The sequence below is a fragment of the Dipodomys ordii genome, unplaced genomic scaffold, assembly GCF_000151885.1.
Source record: "Dipodomys ordii isolate 6190 unplaced genomic scaffold, Dord_2.0 Scaffold4, whole genome shotgun sequence".
Classification (NCBI taxonomy): Eukaryota; Metazoa; Chordata; class Mammalia; order Rodentia; family Heteromyidae; genus Dipodomys; species Dipodomys ordii.
Window position 1 is genome coordinate 25,737,819 of NW_012267220.1, and position 21,249 is coordinate 25,759,067.

Here is a 21,249-nt window from a genome sequence, read left to right on the forward strand (position 1 = left end):
CGGCTTTTTTCTTTTTGCTTATGTGGTGCTGAGGAATCGAACCCAGGGCCTCAGGCATGCAAGGTAAGCGCTCTACCACTGAGCCACCTTCCCAGCCCCGAAAACTGTGGTAATATTTTAAGTCACACATCTAAGCGCAGTAGCTTAAAAGCAATTTTAACTAGGAAACTCTTCCAAACTGCATGGTCATCATTCCTCCCCCAACATGCACTATCAGAATGGAGGAAAGGAACAAGAGACTGTGAAGGACAACCAGTATATAATGTCATCCCTTAGTAGCTACAGGGGACTAATTTCAGAATCCTCCACAGATATGAAAATCCTTAAATGCCAAGGTCATTTACATAAAATAGACCAGTATATGCACAAATTTGCATAGAGTTCATCCTCTTGAACACTGTTAAGTCCTCTTCAGATTCTTTATAATGCCAATCTAAATGCTAGTATGTAAAAAAGTTACTAGAATCTATTAATTAGGGAATAAGGACAAAAAGCATGTACATGTTCAATTCAGATACCATTTTTTCCCCAAGTGAGAGACAGAGAGAGAGAGAGAGTGTGTGTGTGTGTGTGTGTGTGTGTGTGTTGTCTGTTGTGGGGCTTGAACTCTAGTCCTGGCATTGTCCCTGAGCTCTTCAGTTCAAGGTTGAGTGCTCTACCACTTGAGTCACAGTGCCACTTCTGGTTTTCTGGTGGTTAATTGGAGATAAGAGTCTCATGGACTTTCCTGCCCAGGCTGGCTTTGAGCCGTGATCCTCAGAGCTCAGCCTCCTGAGTAGCTAGGATTACAGGTGTGAGCCACTGGCACCGGCTTTTCCCAAATATTTTTACTTCACAAAGACAGATGGGCTCTGTTGTGGGGAGGGGGAAAGTAGCACACAAAACAAGAAGGGGTTGGGTGAACAAAAAGAAGGATGTTGAATATTGTCAAAATAGTTTGCTTGCAATTATGAAAATAAAACAATCCAATCTGTTTAAATTGTTTTAGGAGGGAGGAGAGGGAGAGTAATCAATGGCAGTGAGACTGATTGAATACATTGTATATACTATAGAAAAGTAACAATAAAATCCCTCCCTTCCTGAGCCAGAGAGATGCCAGTTGCTCCCGCCTGTAATCCTAGATACTCAGGAGGCCAAGATTTGAGGATCAAGGTTCAAAGCTATCTTAACAGGAAGGTTCTTGAGACTAATCTCCAATGAAGCACAAAAGAAAGCTGAAAATAGCGCTGTGGCTCAAGTGGTAGAACACTAGCCTTGAACAAAAGGGTTCAGGGACAGTGCCCAAGCCCTGAGTTCAAGCTCCAGGACTGACACAAGATGAATGAATGAATAAAAATCCTTCTTGCATAACTAATAAATCTATAGATTTTATTTATTTTTGTCAGTTGTGGTGTTTGAACTCAAGTCCTGGGTGCTGTCACTAAGCTGTTTTTGCTCAAAGCTAGTGATCTACCAAGTGAACCAGAGAGCCACTTCCAGTTTTCTGGCGGTTAATTGGAGATAAGAGTCTCGTGGACTTTCCTGTTGGGGCTGGGTTTGAATCTTGATCCTCATATCTCAGCCTCCTGAATAGCTAGGATTACAGGCTTGAGCCACTGGCGCCCAGTGTAATCTATGTATTTTTTAATCCACAGTTGGATGTGTAGATCCAGAGGGCCAATGATACAGTCTAATGAAAGCCCTAGACCAGCATTTTTGCATCCACAAAGCATTGTTGTTATTCATCATTTTATTTGACATGGTCTATTGCTGAAAGGGAAGCATTTCCCAGTAGGGAAAAAGCATTTTTTACAAGGTTAAAAAAAGTCTGCTGAACTTCAAATGATTTTCTGAAAAAAAAGTGTTTGATAACTGTATCTACAAAATTCAAACTGTTATATGCATTAAAAATTGATTTCCAGGGGCTGGGAATGTGGCTCAGTGGTAAAGTGTTTTTCTAGCATGGATGAAACCTTGGGTTTGATTCCTCAGTACCACATAAACAGAAAAAGCTAGAAGTGGTGCTGTGGCTCAAATGGAAGAGTGCTTGAGCAAAAAAAGCTCAGGGACAGTGCCCAGGCCTGAGTTCAAGCCCCATGACTGGCAAAAAAAAAAAAAAGATTCTATATTATTCCCTGAAAAATGAATATAAACTTGAAAAATGGTGCAAAATGGCACCGGAGCACAAACATCCACGTTTTAGTTGTAAATTCAACTGCCAGGTTTCTAATCTTTTTTTTGTTGTTGTTATTGTTGGTCATGGGGCTTGTACACTGTCCCTGAGCTCTTTTGTTCAAGGCCAGTGCTCTTCCACTTAGACCCACAGTGCTACCTCTGGTTTTCTGGGTGTTAACTGGAGATAGAGTCTGCCCAAGCTGGCTTTGAACATGAGCCTCAAAGCTCAGCTTCCTGAGTAGCTAGGATTATAGGTGTGAGCCACCAGCACCCAGCTTCTACTTTTATACCTTCACTCTATTAACACATTAATGTAAAACAGCGCTAAAGAAAGAAAAAAAATTGGCAGTAGTCTAGAAGTAGAATGAGGTAAATGCAGAGTTTATGTTTATAAAACAAGTAACGGGAGCTGGACACTGGTGACCAAACTGGGCAGGAAAATCTGTGAGACTTTATCTCCAATAAATTACCCAAGAAGCTAGGATTGGAGCTGCAGGGCTCAAGTGGTAGAGTGCTATCCTTGAGCGAAAGAAGTTCAGGGACAGCATCCAGGTCCTGAGTTCATGCCCCAAGACTGAGGGCTGCAGTGTAGCTCAGAGGTATTTTTCTGATATGTGTGAGGTCCTGGTTCCACCTCCCTCAATGGAAACAAAAATAACAATAACAACAATGAACAACTAGTTGAGTAGAGCCAAAAGCAAGACTTGTGATCCCTGAGCAACAGATGAGGAAGGGCTCCGCGTGGCCCTTAGTACACATACCTGTGAGTACTTCAGGACCTCCACACCAGCATTCTGCAGCTCCTCCGTGCAGTTGGAACTGATCATTGAATCAAAATTTCTAAGGACCTGCAGACAAGGCAGGCAGAAGAGGAATGGAGACAAAGAAATAAAAGTTGAGTGAAGACATGCTACAAACTTCTCAAAGATAAAAAATAAAGACAGACATGCTACATGATGTGTAATATTTTCAAATTCAGTGTCAAAAATGTAAATGCAAGTATAGACAGTATTTCTTATACTTTTCAATATATGTAAAAATTTTCACACTAAAAACTTAGAAAAATCTTTACAATATGTCCAAAGTCAAGCAATTAATTTATATATTTGAATCAGATATTTTACATTCATTATATACTTTTAATATCTTGTATATAGTAGTTACATATTTTGTATTGTTTTCAGAATGTATTTTTTAATTGTTATTATAAAGGCGGTGTACAGAGAGGTTACAGTTATGTAAGTCAGGCAAAGAGTACATTTCTTTTTGGACAATGTCACCCCTTCCATTGCTCTCTCCCAGTGTGCCCAACCTCAGTTCATTCTCAACCTAGTGTCTAGTGAGTAGCACTGCTGCATTTGTTCACCCTATGTTCCTCTATTTCTGTGCCTCCCTTCAGCCTCCCTATTAATTTGTTTTTGTTTCCCTGAGTGTTGTCATCTGAAAACAAAGAGTTCTTTCAGAAGCATTTTTTGGCTAAGAGGTAAAAATATGTTGCAGGAAGAATGTACATTTCTAACTTTTATTTCTCCTAATTTTAATTTGTTTTCTTTTAGATTTCTTTTTTTTTTGGCCAGTCCTGGGGTTTGAACTCAAGAGCCTGGGCACTGTCCTTGAGCCTCTCTGTGCTCAAGGCTAGTCTGTACCACTTGAGCCACAGTTTCAGTTCTGGTTTTCTGGTGGTTAATTGGAGATGAGTCTCACGGATTTTCCTGCCTAGGCTGGCTTCAAACCTTGATCCTCAGATCACAGCCTCCTGAGTAGCTAGGATTATAGGTGTGAGCCATCCACGCCAGGCTATTACCAATTTTTTTAGGTTCAAACAAACCAATGTTTTTATCTTAATAAAACATCAGTGTTTGTATGTATAATATAGTACATGTTTGTTTATGTGTATACATATATATATGTGTGTGTGTGTGTATGTATGTGTGTATGGATATGGCATAATAGAAACTTGAGAGAGATTTCAGTACTGAATCAGCCTTCTTCTTAGGTCTTGCTTGTATTGCAAACAGAGTTACAATAAATATTCTATTTTCCTATGCCACCACTATGTGTCTGTATTACATTTGACTTTTATCAACTCCTGCTTTATATAGAGTTAAAAAAAATGAAGAATCAACTTTCAGGACTCTCTATCTTCCTATTCCTCTCCTTCCAGGTTTAGGGAACAAAACTCCTCTGCCTCTGTTTAGTATCTGGGGCCAGCCTTTCCTGTGAAATGATCCAAGGTACGTGGCTCATGCCTGTAATCCTAGCTATTCAGGGAGCTGAGATCTGAAGATCGTGGTTCAAAGCCAGCCCCAGCAGGAAAGTCCCTGAGACTCTTATCTCCAATAAACCACCAGAAAACTGGAAGTGGTGCTGTAGCTCAAGCGGTAGAGAGCTCGCCTTGAGCTGAAGGTCTCAGGGACAGTGCTCAGTCCCAGAGTTCAAGCCTCATGACCGACAAAAAAAAAAAAGGAAGAAAAGGAAGGAAAGAAAGAAAGAAGGAAGGAAGGAAGGAGAGAAAGAAAAGAAAGAAAGAAAAGAAAGAGAAAGAAAGAGAGAGAGAGAAAAAAAAGGGAAGAGAAAGAAAGAGAGAGAGAAAAAAGGAAGAAAGTTAAGGACAGGGAAGGGAGAGGCCTGGACTTACCTTATCGTGCCGTATCATGAGTGATGTCTTGGAGCCGAGGGCAGACAGGATGCCAGCTATCTCCACAGCAATGTAGCCTGCACCCACGATGACACTGCGGCTGAAGAGCAGACGGTTAACATTTTTAAATAAATTGACTTTGAAATAATTTTAGGTTTGTGAACAAGTTGCAAAGATAATATGAGATTTCCTTTCTGCTCTTTGCTCAGTTTCCCCTTAGAGCCACAGTACATTTGTCAAAACTAGAAACTGGCATTAGTACCTTATTACTGACTGATTTTTTCAGTCATCTCCTTTATTCTATCTCTCAAGATACAATCTCCTAGGCTAGGAATATGGCTTAGTGGTAGAGTGCTTGCCTAGCATGCATGAAGCCCTGGGTTCAATTCTTCAGTACCATATAAACAGAAAAAGCCAGTCACAGTAGTACTGTGACTCAAGTGGTAGAGTGCTAGCCTTGAACAAAAGCAGCTCAGGAACAGTGCCCAGGCCCTCAGTTCAAGCCCCAAGACTGGTTTAAAAAAAATTGCAATTTCCTTTTCTGTCCAAACACCACATTGCAGTTTTATTTATTGTTGGTGTCAGTTCTGGGATTTGGATTCAAGGCCTGAGCACTGTCCTTGAGTTTTTGTGTTCAAAGCTAGTGCTCAACCACTTGAGCCATGGCTTTACTTCTAGCATTTTTCCTGGTTAATCACAGCCTTCCTGCTGGGCTGGCTTTAAATTGCAAATCTTCACATTGCAGCCTCCTGAGTAGCTAGGATTTTAGGCATGAGCCATCAGCACCGACATTGCAGTTTTAAATAGGAAATATTCCTTTGTAGATAGTGTGTATGTGTGTGTGTGTATTCATGCATATACATGTATACACACATACTTTTAGGTGCAAGGATTATTGCACAAAGAATCATTTCTAGTTTCAACAGTTTTTGTATCTTCTCAGGAGAAATAAAGGGAAGGAACTTTTAAAGCAAAATATAACCTGGTTTGTAGCTTAAGCTGTAATCCTGGATAGTTGGGAGGTAATGATCAGGGGATCACAGTTTGAAGCTAGTCTAGGCCAAAAAAAAAAGGACACTATCAGAGGCATACACATATGGTCCCAGCAACCTAGTGGAAGCATAAATAGGAAGTTTTAGTCTAGGCTGGACCCCAACATAAAATTGAGACCTTATGGAAAAAATAACCAGTGTAGGAAAGGGCTGATACAGTGGCTCAAGTGATGTAACACTCTGAACAAAGTCCAGAGTTCAAACCTCAGTACCATCAAAATTTTATATGTGTGTGTGTGTGTGTGTGTGTGTGGTGTTAGGTATATGATATTCCTGCCTAAGCACTCCTCCCAAGGACTAGAATTACAGATGTGAACCACCCTACCTGGTTATTTCATTGTTGACTGGTTGAGATCTTCAGGAGATAAGAGACCTGCTATGTGGCTTGGGATAGCCTCATATTTCTAGGCCCAGTGGTTTCCTCTGCCTCAGCCTCCAGGCACATACCACCACACCCAGCTCAAACACTCATAAAGAACAATGCCAGCTCAATTCCTTTTCATTTCATGTTCCCAAGTCTTTTGTTTATAACTTACACAAATTCATTCCTGAAGCTTGTATTCATGTCAGTAAGTTTATTAAATGATTTTAAAATAGCTAGTGGACATACTATAACTGGATAGTGGGTGAGTCTCGATTGACTTATGTCACCTAAGTGTTATGAATCATGACCGCATTTCTGGATGCATGCTCACGCGTGTTGCACCACTCAACCCTGAAACTAAACAGTTCAGGAAGAAGGTAGGGGAAGGAAAGCTGTTCTCTTAATTTCCATGCTCTCACAGACAACCTAAGAAGGCCATATACTTTCCTCAGAACTTTTCAAAGTCAGAAGACTGTGTAGTTTGAAGACCTTTATGGGACTTTTTTTTTCTTCCAGTTGTGGAACTTGAACTCATGGCCCGGCACTATTCCTAAATTCTTTTGCTGAAGCCTAGCACTCTACCACTTTGAACTATAGCGCCTCTTCTGGTTATCTGGGGGTTAACTGGAGATAAGAGTCTCAACAATTTTCCTGCCCAGGCTGGCTGTGAACCTGTGATCCTCAGATCTCAGCCTCCTGAGGAGCTAGGATTATAAGCGTGAGTCATCAGTGCCCCACTTCATGGGCATTTTCACTGAAGATTTATGAAGCTGGAAAACAGCTTTCTTGTCTTGTTACCTGTATAGGGTTCTGGGTGAATTAAGGTCAAGGTACAGGCATGACTCATTACTCACTGAAAAATCCCAGAGAGCTTTTCTTGTAAAAGCTTTGCTTAGAAGTTCACACAGGCTTGGCAACAGGCACAGAACAGGTAGCAGATTAAGCAATACTAATTCCAGAGGACAACATACATAGAGAGAGACCAGATTCTAAGGCTCTAGGTAGCTCTTACTGTTCCTCTCTTAACATGAATGAAAGGAGGATCTCTCTAACCCCAAAGCCTGCAGTGTGCAGCACCTTCAAATGACGGAAATGATCTTATTACCATTTCCCCCTCTATAAATCTAGATTCATGCCAAAATTTTATTAAGACAAATACACACTAAGAACAATGTCAGTCAGGTCCATAGTGTATACTCAGGAGGCTGAGATCTGAGGATAAAGTTTCAAAGCCAGACTGGATAGATACTGAATTATTTCTAATTTAGCAGCAAAAAGCTGGACACTGAGGCCTGGTTTAAGTGGTAGAGCATCAGCTGTGAGTGAAAAAACCAAGTGTAGAGCACACGGCTCTGAGTTCAAGTCCCAGTGACAGAGACTTATGAAGGCTCTTCTCTACTAACCGCTTTGGAAAACACAGAATTACAGAATTACAGCAGTTACTTTAGACACATCCCTTGATGACAATCAAGCTGATTTGAGTTCTAAATACTTTGCAACATCCTCTGACCAAAAAAAAAGAGGGGCTGGGAAGGTGGCTCAGTGGTAGAGTGCCTGCCTTCCATGCATGAGGCCCTGGGTTCAATTCCTCAGCACCATGTAAGCAGAAAAACCCAGAAGTGGCACTGTGGCTCAAGTGGTAGAGCGCCAGCCTTAAGCTGAAGAGCTGAGGTACAGCATCCAGGCCCAGAGTTTAGGCCCCATGACCAACAACAACAAAAAAAGAGGTAGGACAGGGCTGGGAAGGTGGCTCAGTGGTAGAGCGCTTGCCTTGCATGCATGAGGCCCTGGGTTCGATTCCTCAGCACCACATAAGCAAAAAGAAAAAAGCTGGAGGTGGCCTGTGGCTCAAGTGGTAGAGTGCTAGCCTTGAGCTGAAGAGCTGAGGGACAGCGCCCAGGCCCAGAGTTCAGGTACCACGACAAAAAAAAAAAAGAGGTAGGACAGTTAAAAGTTCCAACAAATGTTAGAAGGAAAAAATGTTACTGGGTGTAGTACCCACATTCCCAGCAACTCAGGCTAAGATGGGAGGATCACTTGAGTACATGGGTTCATTACCAGCCTGAGCAACCTAGTCTCAAAATACTGTGGTTCAAGTGGTAGAGAGCCAACTTTAAGTAAAAAAGCTCACAATGTCCAGGCCCCAAGTTCAAGCCCCAGAATGGGCACACACATATACATATACACGAAAACAGCTGGTGATGGTGGTTTACACAGTAATCCTAGCTGCTCAAGAGGCTGTGTTCTGAGGATCCAGGTTTGAAGTTAATTAGGGCAGGAATGTCAGAAAGACTCTAATGTCCAATTAACCACCAAAAAGCCAAACGGGAACAGAGTTGTAGCTCAAGTAGTATAGTACTAGCCTCGAGTGATGAAGCTAAGGAACAGCCTCAGTACTGGCACCCATGCATGCATACACACACACATGTGCGTGCTTACACACACAAATAGGAAAAAGGAAAAAAAAAGAATGAAAAGGAGGAAAAAAGAATAGATGGGCAAGGTAGAAAGAAAGGAATAAAGATTCCTAGAATGCATCTTTGAGGCCAAGTCTACTTACCCAGGCAGTTCTTCTAGCTGAAAAAATCCATCACTGGTTATTCCCAGGCTGGCACCTATGTAGATAAACACAATACAGATCAGATAAGACTGCTTATCTTGTTAAATGAGCACAATATTTTATGCAAGAACCAAACACTTTCACAATCAATACACTCTTTTTGCTAAAGTCTCCACTTTAGAAGCTGCCAACCAAGACTTCCTTGAGCAAATGTTGTAAAATTTTCTCTCAAAACAGTAGCAGTGAAGGCTAAATGTCTAATTTCTCTAAAGGATCAAGATCTTTTTACTTCTCATGAATAGACTCTTGCATGGCTGTTATGTCCTGAACCCTAAATGTAGGAAGGAAGCTATTAGCTGAGCCTTGGCCCTCTTTTGACTTTTTCTTTTCTTCAAAAATTTCATCCAAACTGTGGTGGACATCCAAATGAACAGTTCCAGTTTTGTTTTCCCTCAAATTCCAGTTCCATATATTTAATTGTTCTGTGGAGCAATTCTACTTTGATTCAAACTCAGCACAGGTGAATATCTTTCATATTAAGTGTTTGGGGGAATAGTACTTGAAACTTCTTCTTGGATTTGGAATATTTGCAAATACATGATAAGGTATCACATTTTGAACTTTCAGGTGAGAGTTGCTCAACCTATATATTTAAAATTAAACCTTATCTTCCAAATCACAATCTCTCTCCATTTCAATAAAAGGAACCACCTTCTCCCAGTAATCTGGACAAAGCCTGGGTTGACAATCTGATTCCTTTTCCACCCATTATTAAAACACATCACTTACTAAGTATGGAGTATTTTTATCCTATCTAAGCATTATGATTATAAGCTCAGCTTCATCTCAGAGGTGACGACTATTTTTTATAAATGTGTCTTGGAGCCAATGATACAGTACCCGATCCCTCATCTTCTGTCTTTTGTAGGCCTTGGTGCTATAGAATACATTCTCAGAAACCATTAGAACTGGACTGTGACATTTCCATCCATCACATTCCTGGTGCAAATAGTAATTCAGAGGCATATTCCTATCCCCTGAAATACTTGCAGCAGTTTTCTAACTAGTTTCTATCCATTATGTTTCTCTGTTTCTAGTCACTGGCAGGCTCCTTTCTAAAATTAACACTTTAGATTTTTGGCACTGAAGCAATAATTACTTGTCATAGTCACCATACATTTAGAGGTTTCTCTCTGGATTCATGAATCTCAAGAATTTGGCACCAGCACCTTACTGCATTGTTGGTGGGAGTGTAAACTTGTTCAGCCACTTTGGAAAGCAGTATGGAGGTTCCTCAAAAGACTCCACATAGAGCTCCCCTATGACCCAGCAATCCCACTTTTGGGCATTTACCCAAATGTTCACAAACAAGACCACACTAAAGCTACCAGCACGACTATGTTTATTGCAGCATTATTTACCATAGCTAAGATATGGAACCAACCCAGATGCCCCTCAGTAGATGAATGGATCAAGAAAATGTGGTATATCTACACAATGGAATTCTATGCCTCCATCAGAAAGAATGACATTGCCCCATTTGCTAGGAAATGGAAAAACTTGGAAAAAATTATATTAAGTGAAGTACGCCAGGCCCAAAGAAACATAGGTCCCATGGTTTCCCTTATTTGCAATATCTAGTATATGTCTGAGTCAAGCGGAAAAGGTCAGATAATGTGATGTCAGGAAAATGAACCCTTAGATATGTATTTTAATGTTTTTTTCTTTCATGCATGTGTTTCTAACGCATTTATAAGATTATCTCTTTGTTGCTTTGTATGTCCCTCCCCCACAGTATAACCCCTGCTTTCACTATATTTGATGTCAGTATAACTTGTGGAGGAGATGGGGAAAAACCAGTTGTTTAAGGATACAGGTGGATCTGATGCAACAATGAGAAGTACAAGTTGTCATGTCCAAAACGAGCTTTACAACGTTGGTTCTGGGGGGGGGGGAAGAGGGGGAAGGAGAAAGATTGGGTTTGGGGGGGTGGGGGGAGGCTGGGAAGGGATGTGAAGGGTAAACAAAGGAGGAGGCTGCAATGCTTGGTAAGAAATGTACGCATTATCCTGCCCATGTAATTGTAACCCCTCTGTACAGTATGTTTACAAATAAAATAAAATAAAATTAAAAAAAAAAAAGAATTTCGGGATTATAGAGAAAATGAGTGAGGGTAAAAAAGATGGAAGTCTTCATATGAGTACACCAAAATAGAACAATGTTCTCTGCTGAAACTGTTTTAAGAAGGGGGAAGTGAGGGGATGAGTTTGATTGGAATATATTATATTGAACACTCCCTCCCTGTACAACTATCATATGCTGATGAATATCTTAAATGAAAAAAATTAAAAAGCCCCCCCCAAAAATTCAGTGCTAGAAAAGTTGGATGGGGCAAGGCTTGGTGGTATACGCCTGTAGTCCTAGTGTCTAGGAGGCTGAGGCAGCAGGATCACAGGTTTGATGTCTGACACATGCTAGATAGGTGTTCTCCCACTGAGCTTCATGCCAGATGATTATTGGGTTTCTAAGTATCCTATTATAGTATACACCTGTGACCTTTTATCAGTTTCAGAAAGATACAAACTAGAGTATACTATATACCATTCTACCTTTTCCCTTTTGTTTACAGTAAATCTCAGTATTACTAAGACTGCTTATATTTAATATTCTCAACTAAATTTTAAATTATTTGAGAACTGTATGCCCTCATCTTTTTCAGTGGCTGACCTTCATCTTTGGAGGTTATGACCTTTTTAAGATCTGATGACCAATTTATAGTTTTTCTCTCTAGAGAGAAGTGCATCAATGCACACTCATCCATATACATTCAGGTGGTCATGGGCTCTACAAAGCCACCAAGAATATGAAAAACATCTAAATGATGCCATAAAGACTTTGTAATTTCTGTGGGGAAAACATCACAAGCAATCTTTCTTTCTTCTGGACAATATTTCTTCCTTTCTTTCCTTCCTTCCTTCCTTCCTTCCTTCCTTCCTTCCTTCCTTTCTTTCTTCCTTTCTCTTTCTTTCCTTCTTTTTCTCTCTCTTTATTTCTTCCTTTCTTTCCTTCCTTCCTTCCTTCCTTCCTTTCTTTCTTCCTTTCTTTCTTTTTGGTGCTGGTGCTGAGGTTTGAACTCAGGGCCTGAGTGTGGGTGCTAATACTGAGCTTTGTGCTTAAGACTAGTGCTCTACCTCCTTGAGTTATATCTCTACTTCTGGCTTTTGGGTAGTTAAACGGAGATAGTAGTATCTTGGACTTTCCTGCCCAGGCTGGCTTCAAACCAAGATCTTCAAATCTCAGGTTCTTCAGTTGCTAGGATTACAGGTATGAGTCTGGTGGGACAATATTTCTTATGAGAGAATATGGAAGACTGTTGGAATGTTAATGATTCATCGCTAAGCCTTAGCTCCTAAGGATATAAAATGTAAGGAAGGGCCAGGGGTGTAGCTGTTCTCAAATAGAAATGGGTCAGGGATGTAGTGGTTCTCAAACAGAAATAGAAAAAAGTAAAAAAAGAATGAGGGGCTGGGAAGGTGGCTCAGTGTTAGAGTGCTTCCTTGCATACATGAGGCCCTGGGTTCGATTCCCCAGTACCACATAAGCAGAAAAAGCTGGAAGTGGTGCTGTGGCTCGAGTGGTAGAGTACTAGCCTTGGGCTGAAGAGCTGAGGGACAGTGCCCAGGCCCAGCGTTCAAGCCCCACAACAGACCAAAAAAAGAAAAGAGAGAGATTAAATATGACCATCCCTGAGGATCTTTACTAATTTTATAATTTCCTATATGAGACCAAAATACAGACATTTAAAAAAAGGCTTAGCCAAGCACTCAGGCTTGAGTGACTCAAGCCTGAAATCACAGTTAGGGTATCATAGTTAGGCCAGCTCAAACAAAAACAAAGTTCTCACAGGGTGTTCTTGCCAGGCAATGGTGGTTCAGATCTGAGGATTATGGTTTTGATACCAACCCAGGCAGGAATGCCTGTGAGACTCTTATCTCACATTAATCACCACAAAGACAGAAGTAGAGCTATGGTTCAAGTGGTAGAGTGATAGCCTTGAACAGAAAAGCTCAGGGACAGTGCTCAGGCCCTATGTTTAAGAGAGAGATCAGAGACACACACAGAAAAAAAAGTTCTCAGACTCCTTCTCAATAAATGTCTGGATGTAATGGCATGAGCTTGTCATCTTAGCAAGATGAGAAAGCACAAATGGGAGGATCAAAGTCCTTGGCATAAAGCAAGACCCTATCTCAAAAATAACCAATACAAGCTAGCTGCCAGTGGCTTATGCCTGTAATCCTAGCTAATCTAGAAGCTGAAATCTAGAAAAGATTTAAATTCCATTCCCAAGATAATCAGAAAAGACCACAGTGGAGGTATAGCTCAAGTGGTAGATGCCAGTTCAGAAAACTAACTGAGCAAACATGAAGTCATAAGTTCAAAGCCCAGTATATCAAAATAAAAATAAAAACATGAACTAGGGGATAACATATGTCAGAGTATGTGCCTATTATAACATGCAAAGTCTTAGGTTAAATCCTAAATACCACAAAAATAAAAAGGCTTATTCAGGTAGCTAGGTAAGCTATACCTATGTAAGATTTCTCTCTCTTGAACAGTTAATGTATCATGCCTTATACATAAATCTTTCTTTATCCCAACATTAATTACCACTTAGAGCCAGTTAAATTTATGTTCCACAGAAGCCTTCTCTCATGACCTTTCTCAATGGAAAATTGGACTAGGCACATCCCATGGTATAACTTGTAAGGCTGAATGCACAGCAAACCCCTCCTGACCAGTGTTTATGAAAAATGGCATTAGAGGACTCACCAGGGATCTGGCTCTCATCAGGATGCGAGGGCTTGCCACCTGTGGCGATCAGGATGTGAGGAGCGGTGTATTTTTTCCCATTGACCTCAACCATGGGCTGGGGGCCATCTGTGAATGCTGCATGGCCATGGATGATTTCTATGTGGGACTGGAGAAGGAATGCCAACAGGATTAGCATGCTATTCAGGTACAACAGAAATACTCAACACATTTCAGCTCTTATACTTCTCCACTCAAGATTTTGAATTTGGGCTTGCAGATGCCAAGGCAATTCTGCTGCTCACATTTCTATAGAACTGTTATCTCGTAACTGGTGTTGAGGTGAGGGGTTGCTATTAGATGTCCAAAGTGCAAAATTAGAAGAAAGTGCTGTCAAAACCCAGAGGGCAGGAATTACATGGAAGAAAAAAAAATCTCTAACTCCAAGAGATCAGGGAGAAAGTCTTCCTTACTTACAATGGAGAGAGAAAACGATGTGCTGGGGAGAGGAAGAAGGATGAGAAAGATAAAGTATAAGAATGAAAAAAATAAAATAAGAAATAACCCAGCCAAAGGAGAGAGATGCAAAGCTTCACAATAGTGAAGTTCAATGTAGTGACAAGGAGATCTCAGGTGTGGACTTATTTTTGTTTTGTTTTTTGTCATCTGCTGCCCAAGGGCTCAATGTGGGTTCTGCTGGCAAGCTTCTGCCAGCATGATGTGTCCTGGCATGCAAACATGAGCCACTGACAAGGATAACAGAACCATGGAAATAGTATTGCATAAGGGATGGGAATGTTTCTACATTTTGCAACATGTTTGGTTCTGAACAGGGCTATTTCCTTCTTCCTGAGCACCACTCTAGTCTTGCTCCTGCAGGTACATGGTTTAAACAACTGAATTAAGATCAGTGCCAAAACCACCAGCCTCCAGAATGACCTTTCTTCCAGGTAATGAGTTCTTGTGAGGTGCTTAAACAACAAAAAGGTGTGGGCTGAATGATAACAGAACAGGGGATAATTTGGGGGAAGATTTTTCATTTCCTAGAATGTAAGATAGAAACTGTTCTTTTGCTCTACAGAATTTCTAGACCAACTGTACTTCTTTTACTACAAGCCTACTACATTCCAAGACTTGTAGGTTGTTTTTGTTTTTGCACTAAGGCTTGAACTGGACACTGTTCCTGAGCATTTCTGCTCAAGGCTAGCACTCTACCACTTGTGCCACACTTCAGGCTTTTTTGTGGTTAACTGGAGTTAAGAGAGTTTCATATAGTTTCCTGCCCAGGCTGATTTCAAACCTTAATCCTTAGATCTCAGCCTAAGTAGCTAGTATTACAGGCATAAGCGACAGTGCCTGGCTTTTTTTGTTGTTGTTGGTTGTGGGTTTGAACTCTGGGCCTGGATGCTGTCCGTCAGCTTTTCAGCTCAAGGCAAGAGCTCTACACTTTGAGCCACAGCACCACTTCCAGTTTTCTGATGATTAACTGGAGATGAGTCTCATAGACTTTCCTGCCCATGCTGGCTTTGAACCATGATCCTCAGATCTCAGCCTCCGAAGTAGCTAGGATTACGGGTGTGTCACTAGCACCAGCTCTATCTTTTTTTGATAGTGATTTCTTGGGCTGGGAAGATGACTCAGTGATAGAGTGCTTGCCTCACATGCATGAGGCCCTGGATTCGATTTCTTAGCACCACATGAACAGAAAAAGCCAGAAGTGGCGCTGTGGCTCAAGTGGTAGAGCTCTTGCCTTGACCTGAAAAGCTGAAGGACAGTGCTCAGGCCCAGAGCTCAAGCCCTATGACAGACAAAAAAAAAAAAAAATAGTGATTTCTTAAAAAATTTTTATGACTTCTTTTGCAGAAGACTTCTAGCTTGCACCATTTTAATTTATCATTATTATTTTTTTTTTTGTCGGTCATGGGGCCTGAACTCTAGGCCTGGGTGCTGTCCCTCAGCTCTTCTACCACTTGAGCCACAGCACCACTTCCAGCTTCTTCTGCCTATGTGGTGCTAAGGAATCGAACCCAGGGCCTCATGCATGCAAGGCAAGCACTCTACCACTGTGCCATCTTCCCAGCCCTAGCTTGCACCATTTTGTTTTTACTGTTTAGATTTCTATTTATCCTTAAGTAGTTGTACAAACTACTTAATGTTGCAATTCAACATGTTTTGTGTCACATATTTCATTATTCTTCCTCCTCACCGTTTTTTTAAAAAGTTCATATGGTAGGGGCTGGGAATGTGGCCTAGTGGTAGAGTGCTTGCCTAGCATGTATGAAGCCCTGGGTTCGATTCCTCAGTACCACATAAACAGAAATGGCTGGAATTGGTGCTGTGGCTCAAGGGGTAGAGTGCTAGCCTTAAGCAAATGAAGCTCAGGGACAGTGCTCAGGCCCCGAGTTCAAGACCTAGGACTAGTAAAAAGAAAAAAAAAGTTCGTATGGGAGCTAAACACAAGTCTGTTAATATCAATAATAGTGCATACAGGTATGTAGGCCTCTATATTTACCCCCACCCCTCCCCAGAACTGGAGTTTAAGGCCAGAAAATATACTCTAAAGACTAAATGCAATGAATGATGAGTCAATATAAAAGAGCTAGGTACCCTAAAGGACCCAAAAAACTCCACCCCCAAACTCCTAGAGCTGATCAACCTCTTCGGAAAAGCAGTAGGATACAAAAATTAACACAAAAAATCAGTAACCTTCCTGTTTGTTTTGTTTTGTTTGGGTCTGGTCGTGGGGCCTGAACTCTGGGCCTGGGCACTGTCCCTCAGCTCTTCAGCTCAAGGCTAGCGCTCTGCCACTTGAGTCACAGCGCCACTTCCGGCTTTTTTCTTTTTGCTTATGTGGTGCTGAGGAATTGAACCCAGAGCCTCAGGCATGCAAGGCAAGCGCTCTACCACTGAGCCACCTTCCCAGCCGGTCAGTAGCCTTTCTGTATGCCAACAATATACAACCAGAAAGGGAAATCATGGAAAGAACCCCATTTGTAATAGCCTCAAATAACAACAACAACAACACCCTCAGGAATTAACCTACCCAAAGATGTAAAAGATCTTTATAGAGAAAACTGTAAAAATCTAAAGAAAGAAATCAAAGAGCCAGGCGCCAGTGGTTCATGCCTTTAATACTAGCTACTCAGGAGGCTGAGATCTGAGGATTCAAGCCCCATGACTGACAAAAAAAAAAAAAAAATCAAAGAGATTATCAGGAAATGGAAAGAAGTTCCATGCTCATGGATAGGTAGAATCAATATTGCAAAAATGGGCACACTGCCAAAAATGATATACAAATTCAATGCAATCCCCATGTAAATCCCAATGATGTTTTTTTGTTTGTCTGTTTGTTTTTTGTCTGTCATGGGGCTTGCACTCTGGGCCTGGGCGCTGTCCCTCAGCTCTTCAACTCAAGGCTAGTGCTGTCCCACTTGAGCCACTGCGCCACTTCTGGTTTTCTGGTGGTTTAATGGAGATAAGAGTCTCACGGAAGCCAGGTGCTGGTGGCTCACGCCTGTAATCCTAGCTACAGAGGCTGAGATCTGAGGATCTCGGTTCAAAGCCAGCAGGGCAAGAAAGACTGTGAGACTCTCATCTCCAATAAACCACTAGTAAACCGGAAGTGGTGCTATGGCTCAAGCGGTAGAGTTCCCGCCTTGAGCTGAAGAGCACAGGGACAGTGCCCAAGGCCAGAGTTCAAGCCCCACAACCACCACCACCACCAACAAAAGAGTCTCATGGACTTTCCTGCCCAGGCTGGCTTTGAACCACAAACCTCAGATCTCAGCCTCCTGAGTAGCTAGGATTACAGGCATGAGCCACTAGTGCCAGGCCCAATGACGTTCTTTACTGAGATAAAAAAAGTCATTTGATATTTGACAAAGAAGCCAAAGACCTAACATTAGAAAAAAAACAAAGCCAATTCAACAACTGGTGTTGCGAAAACTCGGCAGCCATATGCAGAAAACTAAAAGTGGATCCCTGCTTGTCACCATGCACTAATATCAATTCAAAGTGTATCAAAAACCTCAACATCAGACCTGAAACTCTGAAACTACTACATGAGAGAGGAGGAGAGACAATAAAACTTATAGGTACAGGAAGAAACTTCCTGAATAGAGTTCCAGGGCACAACAGATAGAAGAGAGAATTGACAAGTGGGACTACATTAAGATAAAAAATTTTCTGCACAGCTAAGGACATACTTACTGAAGTAAAAAGATAGCCAGGGCTGGGAAGGTGACTCAGTAGTAGAGTGCTTGCCTTGCATGCCTGAAGGAGGCCCTGGGTTCGATTCCTCTGCACCACATAAGCAGAAAAAGCCAGAAGTGGTGCTGTGGCTCAAGTGGTAGAGTGCTACCCTCGAGCTGAAGAGCTGAGGGACAGCACCCAGACCCAGAGTTCAAGCCCCACAAAAGAAAAAAAATAGCCAACCAATTTAGAAAAGATTTTTACCAGCAATCCATCAGACAAAGGCCTACTATCCAATATATACAAGGAGCACAAGAAAGTAACCCCTCCCAAACTTAAGACACCAATTACTAAATGACAAGGGAGCTGAAGAGAGATGTCTCAGAAAAACAGGACAAAATGGCAAAGAAATTCATGAGGAAATGCTCGTTATCCTTGGCCATAAAGGAAATGCAAATCAAAACAACCCTGAGATATTAAACTGACCAACATTTTGAATTCTAGTAACAACAAATACTGGCTAGGATGGGGAGAAAAGGAACCCTACTGCACTGTTGGTGGGAAGGTAAACTAGTATAACCACTCTGGAAAGCAGTCTGTAGGTTCCTCAAAAAAACTAAACGCAGACTTTCCCTATGACCCAGCCATACCACTTCTTGTCATCTACCCTGGGTATCACAAGCCAGGATATAATAAGGACACCTGCACATCCATGTTCATTGCCTCACTATTCACCATAGCCAAGATATGGAAACAACCCAAATGCCCCACAAAACATGAGTGGGTCCAAAATATGTTGTATCTATATATGATGGAATTTCACACAGCCATTAGAAAGAAAAATGTCATTTGCAGGGAAATGGATGGAACTAGAACAAATTATGTTAAGTGAAGTAAGCTAAGATCAAAGAGACAAATGGGGGATGTTCTCCCTAATATAAGGAAGTTAGATCTAAAATGCACTGCGACATGACAAATTACACAGGATTCTAGATACTCACATACAGTGAGACCAAAAGAGGACAGTCTTAGGAGAGAATCACAAATGTGCAATACGCAAGTGGTCTTCGTATGTATGTAAAATAATATACATACCGAAACAAACTTCAAAGATACGGAAACAAAGGACTTTTTTCTTAATTTGTGTTTTGTTTTACTGATGACTGTATTCTCTTTTTTTTGGTCCGTAGTGGGGCTTGAACTCTGGGCATGGGCACTGTCTAAGCTCTTCAGCTCAAGGTGAGCACTCTACCACTTGAGCCACAGCGCCACTTCTGATGACTGTATTCTTTACCTCATATATGGTGTACTCACGTGCACATCTATGAGAGGGTGAGGTAGGGCACAGCATCTGAGGAAAAAGGTTCAAGTGCAGCAATGGAATGCACTGGAAATTGATGAAAGTGAACTATGCAAATTATGGGTACAGATGGGAGAGAGGGAATGGGAGAGAATGAGGGAACAGATGACACTATGCATAAGGAAATACACTTATTACCTGATGTACGTTAATATAACCCCACTGTATATCACCTTTAAAACAACAATAAATTTTAAAAATTTGGGAGGCCAAGCTCTAGAGGCTATAAGCCAGGCTAGGAAGAAAAATCTGAGAGACTTGAACTTCAAAGTAACTATCAAAAGCAGCACTGGAGGTATGGTTTGGGTAGTAGAATGTCAATCAAGAAAGCGATCTGGGAAAACACAGGCTCTGAGTTCAAATCTTAGTAAGCAATAATAAAAGCATATGAAGTGAGCCATCTTTAGAAGTAACTCCCCCCAAAATCTGGCTTATAAACATGCTGCTAGTAAGATGTAATAAAGTATCTATTATCATCTACACATAAAGACAAATGAGACGGAGGTGGGACATATGCAATCCAAGGACAGCTGGATGATTTACCATTTTTCCATGCACATTTTTCCAGCACAGTTGCAGGTGAGAAAGGTGGGGCATCAAAGCCTCAGGAGAACAAAAGTCAACATGTTTTCTGGAGGCAAACACTAGCTAGTTTTGCTTTTTTTTTTTTTTGCCAGTGCCAGGGCCTGGGCGCTGTCCCTCAGATTCTTTTGCTCAAGGCTAGCACTCTACCACTTGAGCCACAGAGCCATTTCCAGCCTTTTCTGTTTATACAGGAATCGAACCCAGGGCTTCTTGTGTGCTAGGCAAGCACTCTACCACAAAACCACCTTCCCAGCCTAAGCTAGTTTTCTGGATCAGACCTCATTCACTTAATTCCTGAATCATAATTCGGTCTCCTGAGTAGAGGTAGCCACCAAGGATGAAGCTGTTCTGAGAAATAACAATGGCAGGTTTTTCAGCCAGACAATGCTCCTCATTTGGATTAGTCCACTGACATCCTGGCATATAAATCAATCTCCCATGTGTTCTATTTGTTTGTTTGTTTGTTTTTTGTCGGTTGTGGGGCCTGAACTCTGGGCCTGGGTGCTGTCCCCCAGCTCTTCAGCTGTAGACCAGAGCTCTATCACTTGAGCCTCAGCCCCACTTCCAGCCTTTTCTGCTTATGTGGTACTGAGGAATTGAACCCAGGGCCTCATGCATGCAAGGCAAGCACTCTACCACACAGCCACCTTCCCAGCCCCATGTGTTCTATTTGTGAATTAAGACTTGGGTCTACAATCCTCAGTACATAACATCAATTCTCCAAAATTAAGAGACTAGGTTACCAGATCAGAGGCTTTTGATGTTGCAGGCAATAAAGGAAATACAAATCAAAACAACAAAGATTCCATCTCACTCCAAGAAGATTGGCTAGCATCAAGAATATGAACAACTATAGCCAGGCACTGGTGGCTCATGCCTGTAACCCTAGCGACTGAAGAGGATGAGATCTGAGGATTGTGGTTCAAAGCCAGCTCGGAGAAGGAAAGTCCATGAGACTCTCATCTCCAATAAACCACCCAAAAACCAGAAGTGGCACTGTGGCTCAAGTGGTAGAGTACTAGCATTGAGCTGAAGAGCTGAGGAACAGCGCCCGGGCCCAGAGTTCAAGCCCCAGGACCGACCCAAAAAAAAAAAAAAAGTGAACAACTATGCTAGGTACTGATGGCTTACGCCTGAAATTGTAGCTACTCAGGAAGCTGAGATCTGAGGATCATGGTTCAAAGCCAGCCTAGGCAGGAAAGTCTGTTAGACTCTTATCTCCAATTAACTACCAGAAAACAGGAGTGGCACTATGGCTCAGAGTGGTACAGAGCTAACCTTGGGCAAAAGAGTTCAAGGACAGTGCCCAGGTACTGAGTTCAACATCCACTACTGAAACAAAGGAAAAAAAAAAAAAGAATATCAACAATAACATGATGAGTGGTGATGTGGGGAAAAGGAACCAAATTGCACTACTGACAGGAATGCAAACTAATACAGCCACTCTGGAAGATGGTTTGGAAATTCCTCAAAAAACTAAACATAGGGGGCTGGGAAGTTGGCTCAGTGGTAGAACGCTTGCCTTGCATGCATGAG

General features: G+C 41.7%; 1 protein-coding gene across 1 annotated transcript in view; it reads right to left on the bottom strand.

Annotated features, from left to right (window-relative positions):
* Positions 1-21,249, bottom strand: part of Gsr (glutathione reductase) — a 51,603-nt gene that overhangs the window by 9,873 nt on the left and 20,481 nt on the right. The window contains exons 6-9 of the mRNA XM_013024159.1: positions 13,599-13,746; positions 8,769-8,823; positions 4,793-4,892; positions 2,916-3,002 (exon numbers count right to left, since the gene is read on the bottom strand). Of these exons, the coding sequence (XP_012879613.1) occupies positions 2,916-3,002; positions 4,793-4,892; positions 8,769-8,823; positions 13,599-13,746 (390 nt within the window). The remainder of the gene's footprint in view (positions 1-2,915; positions 3,003-4,792; positions 4,893-8,768; positions 8,824-13,598; positions 13,747-21,249) is intronic.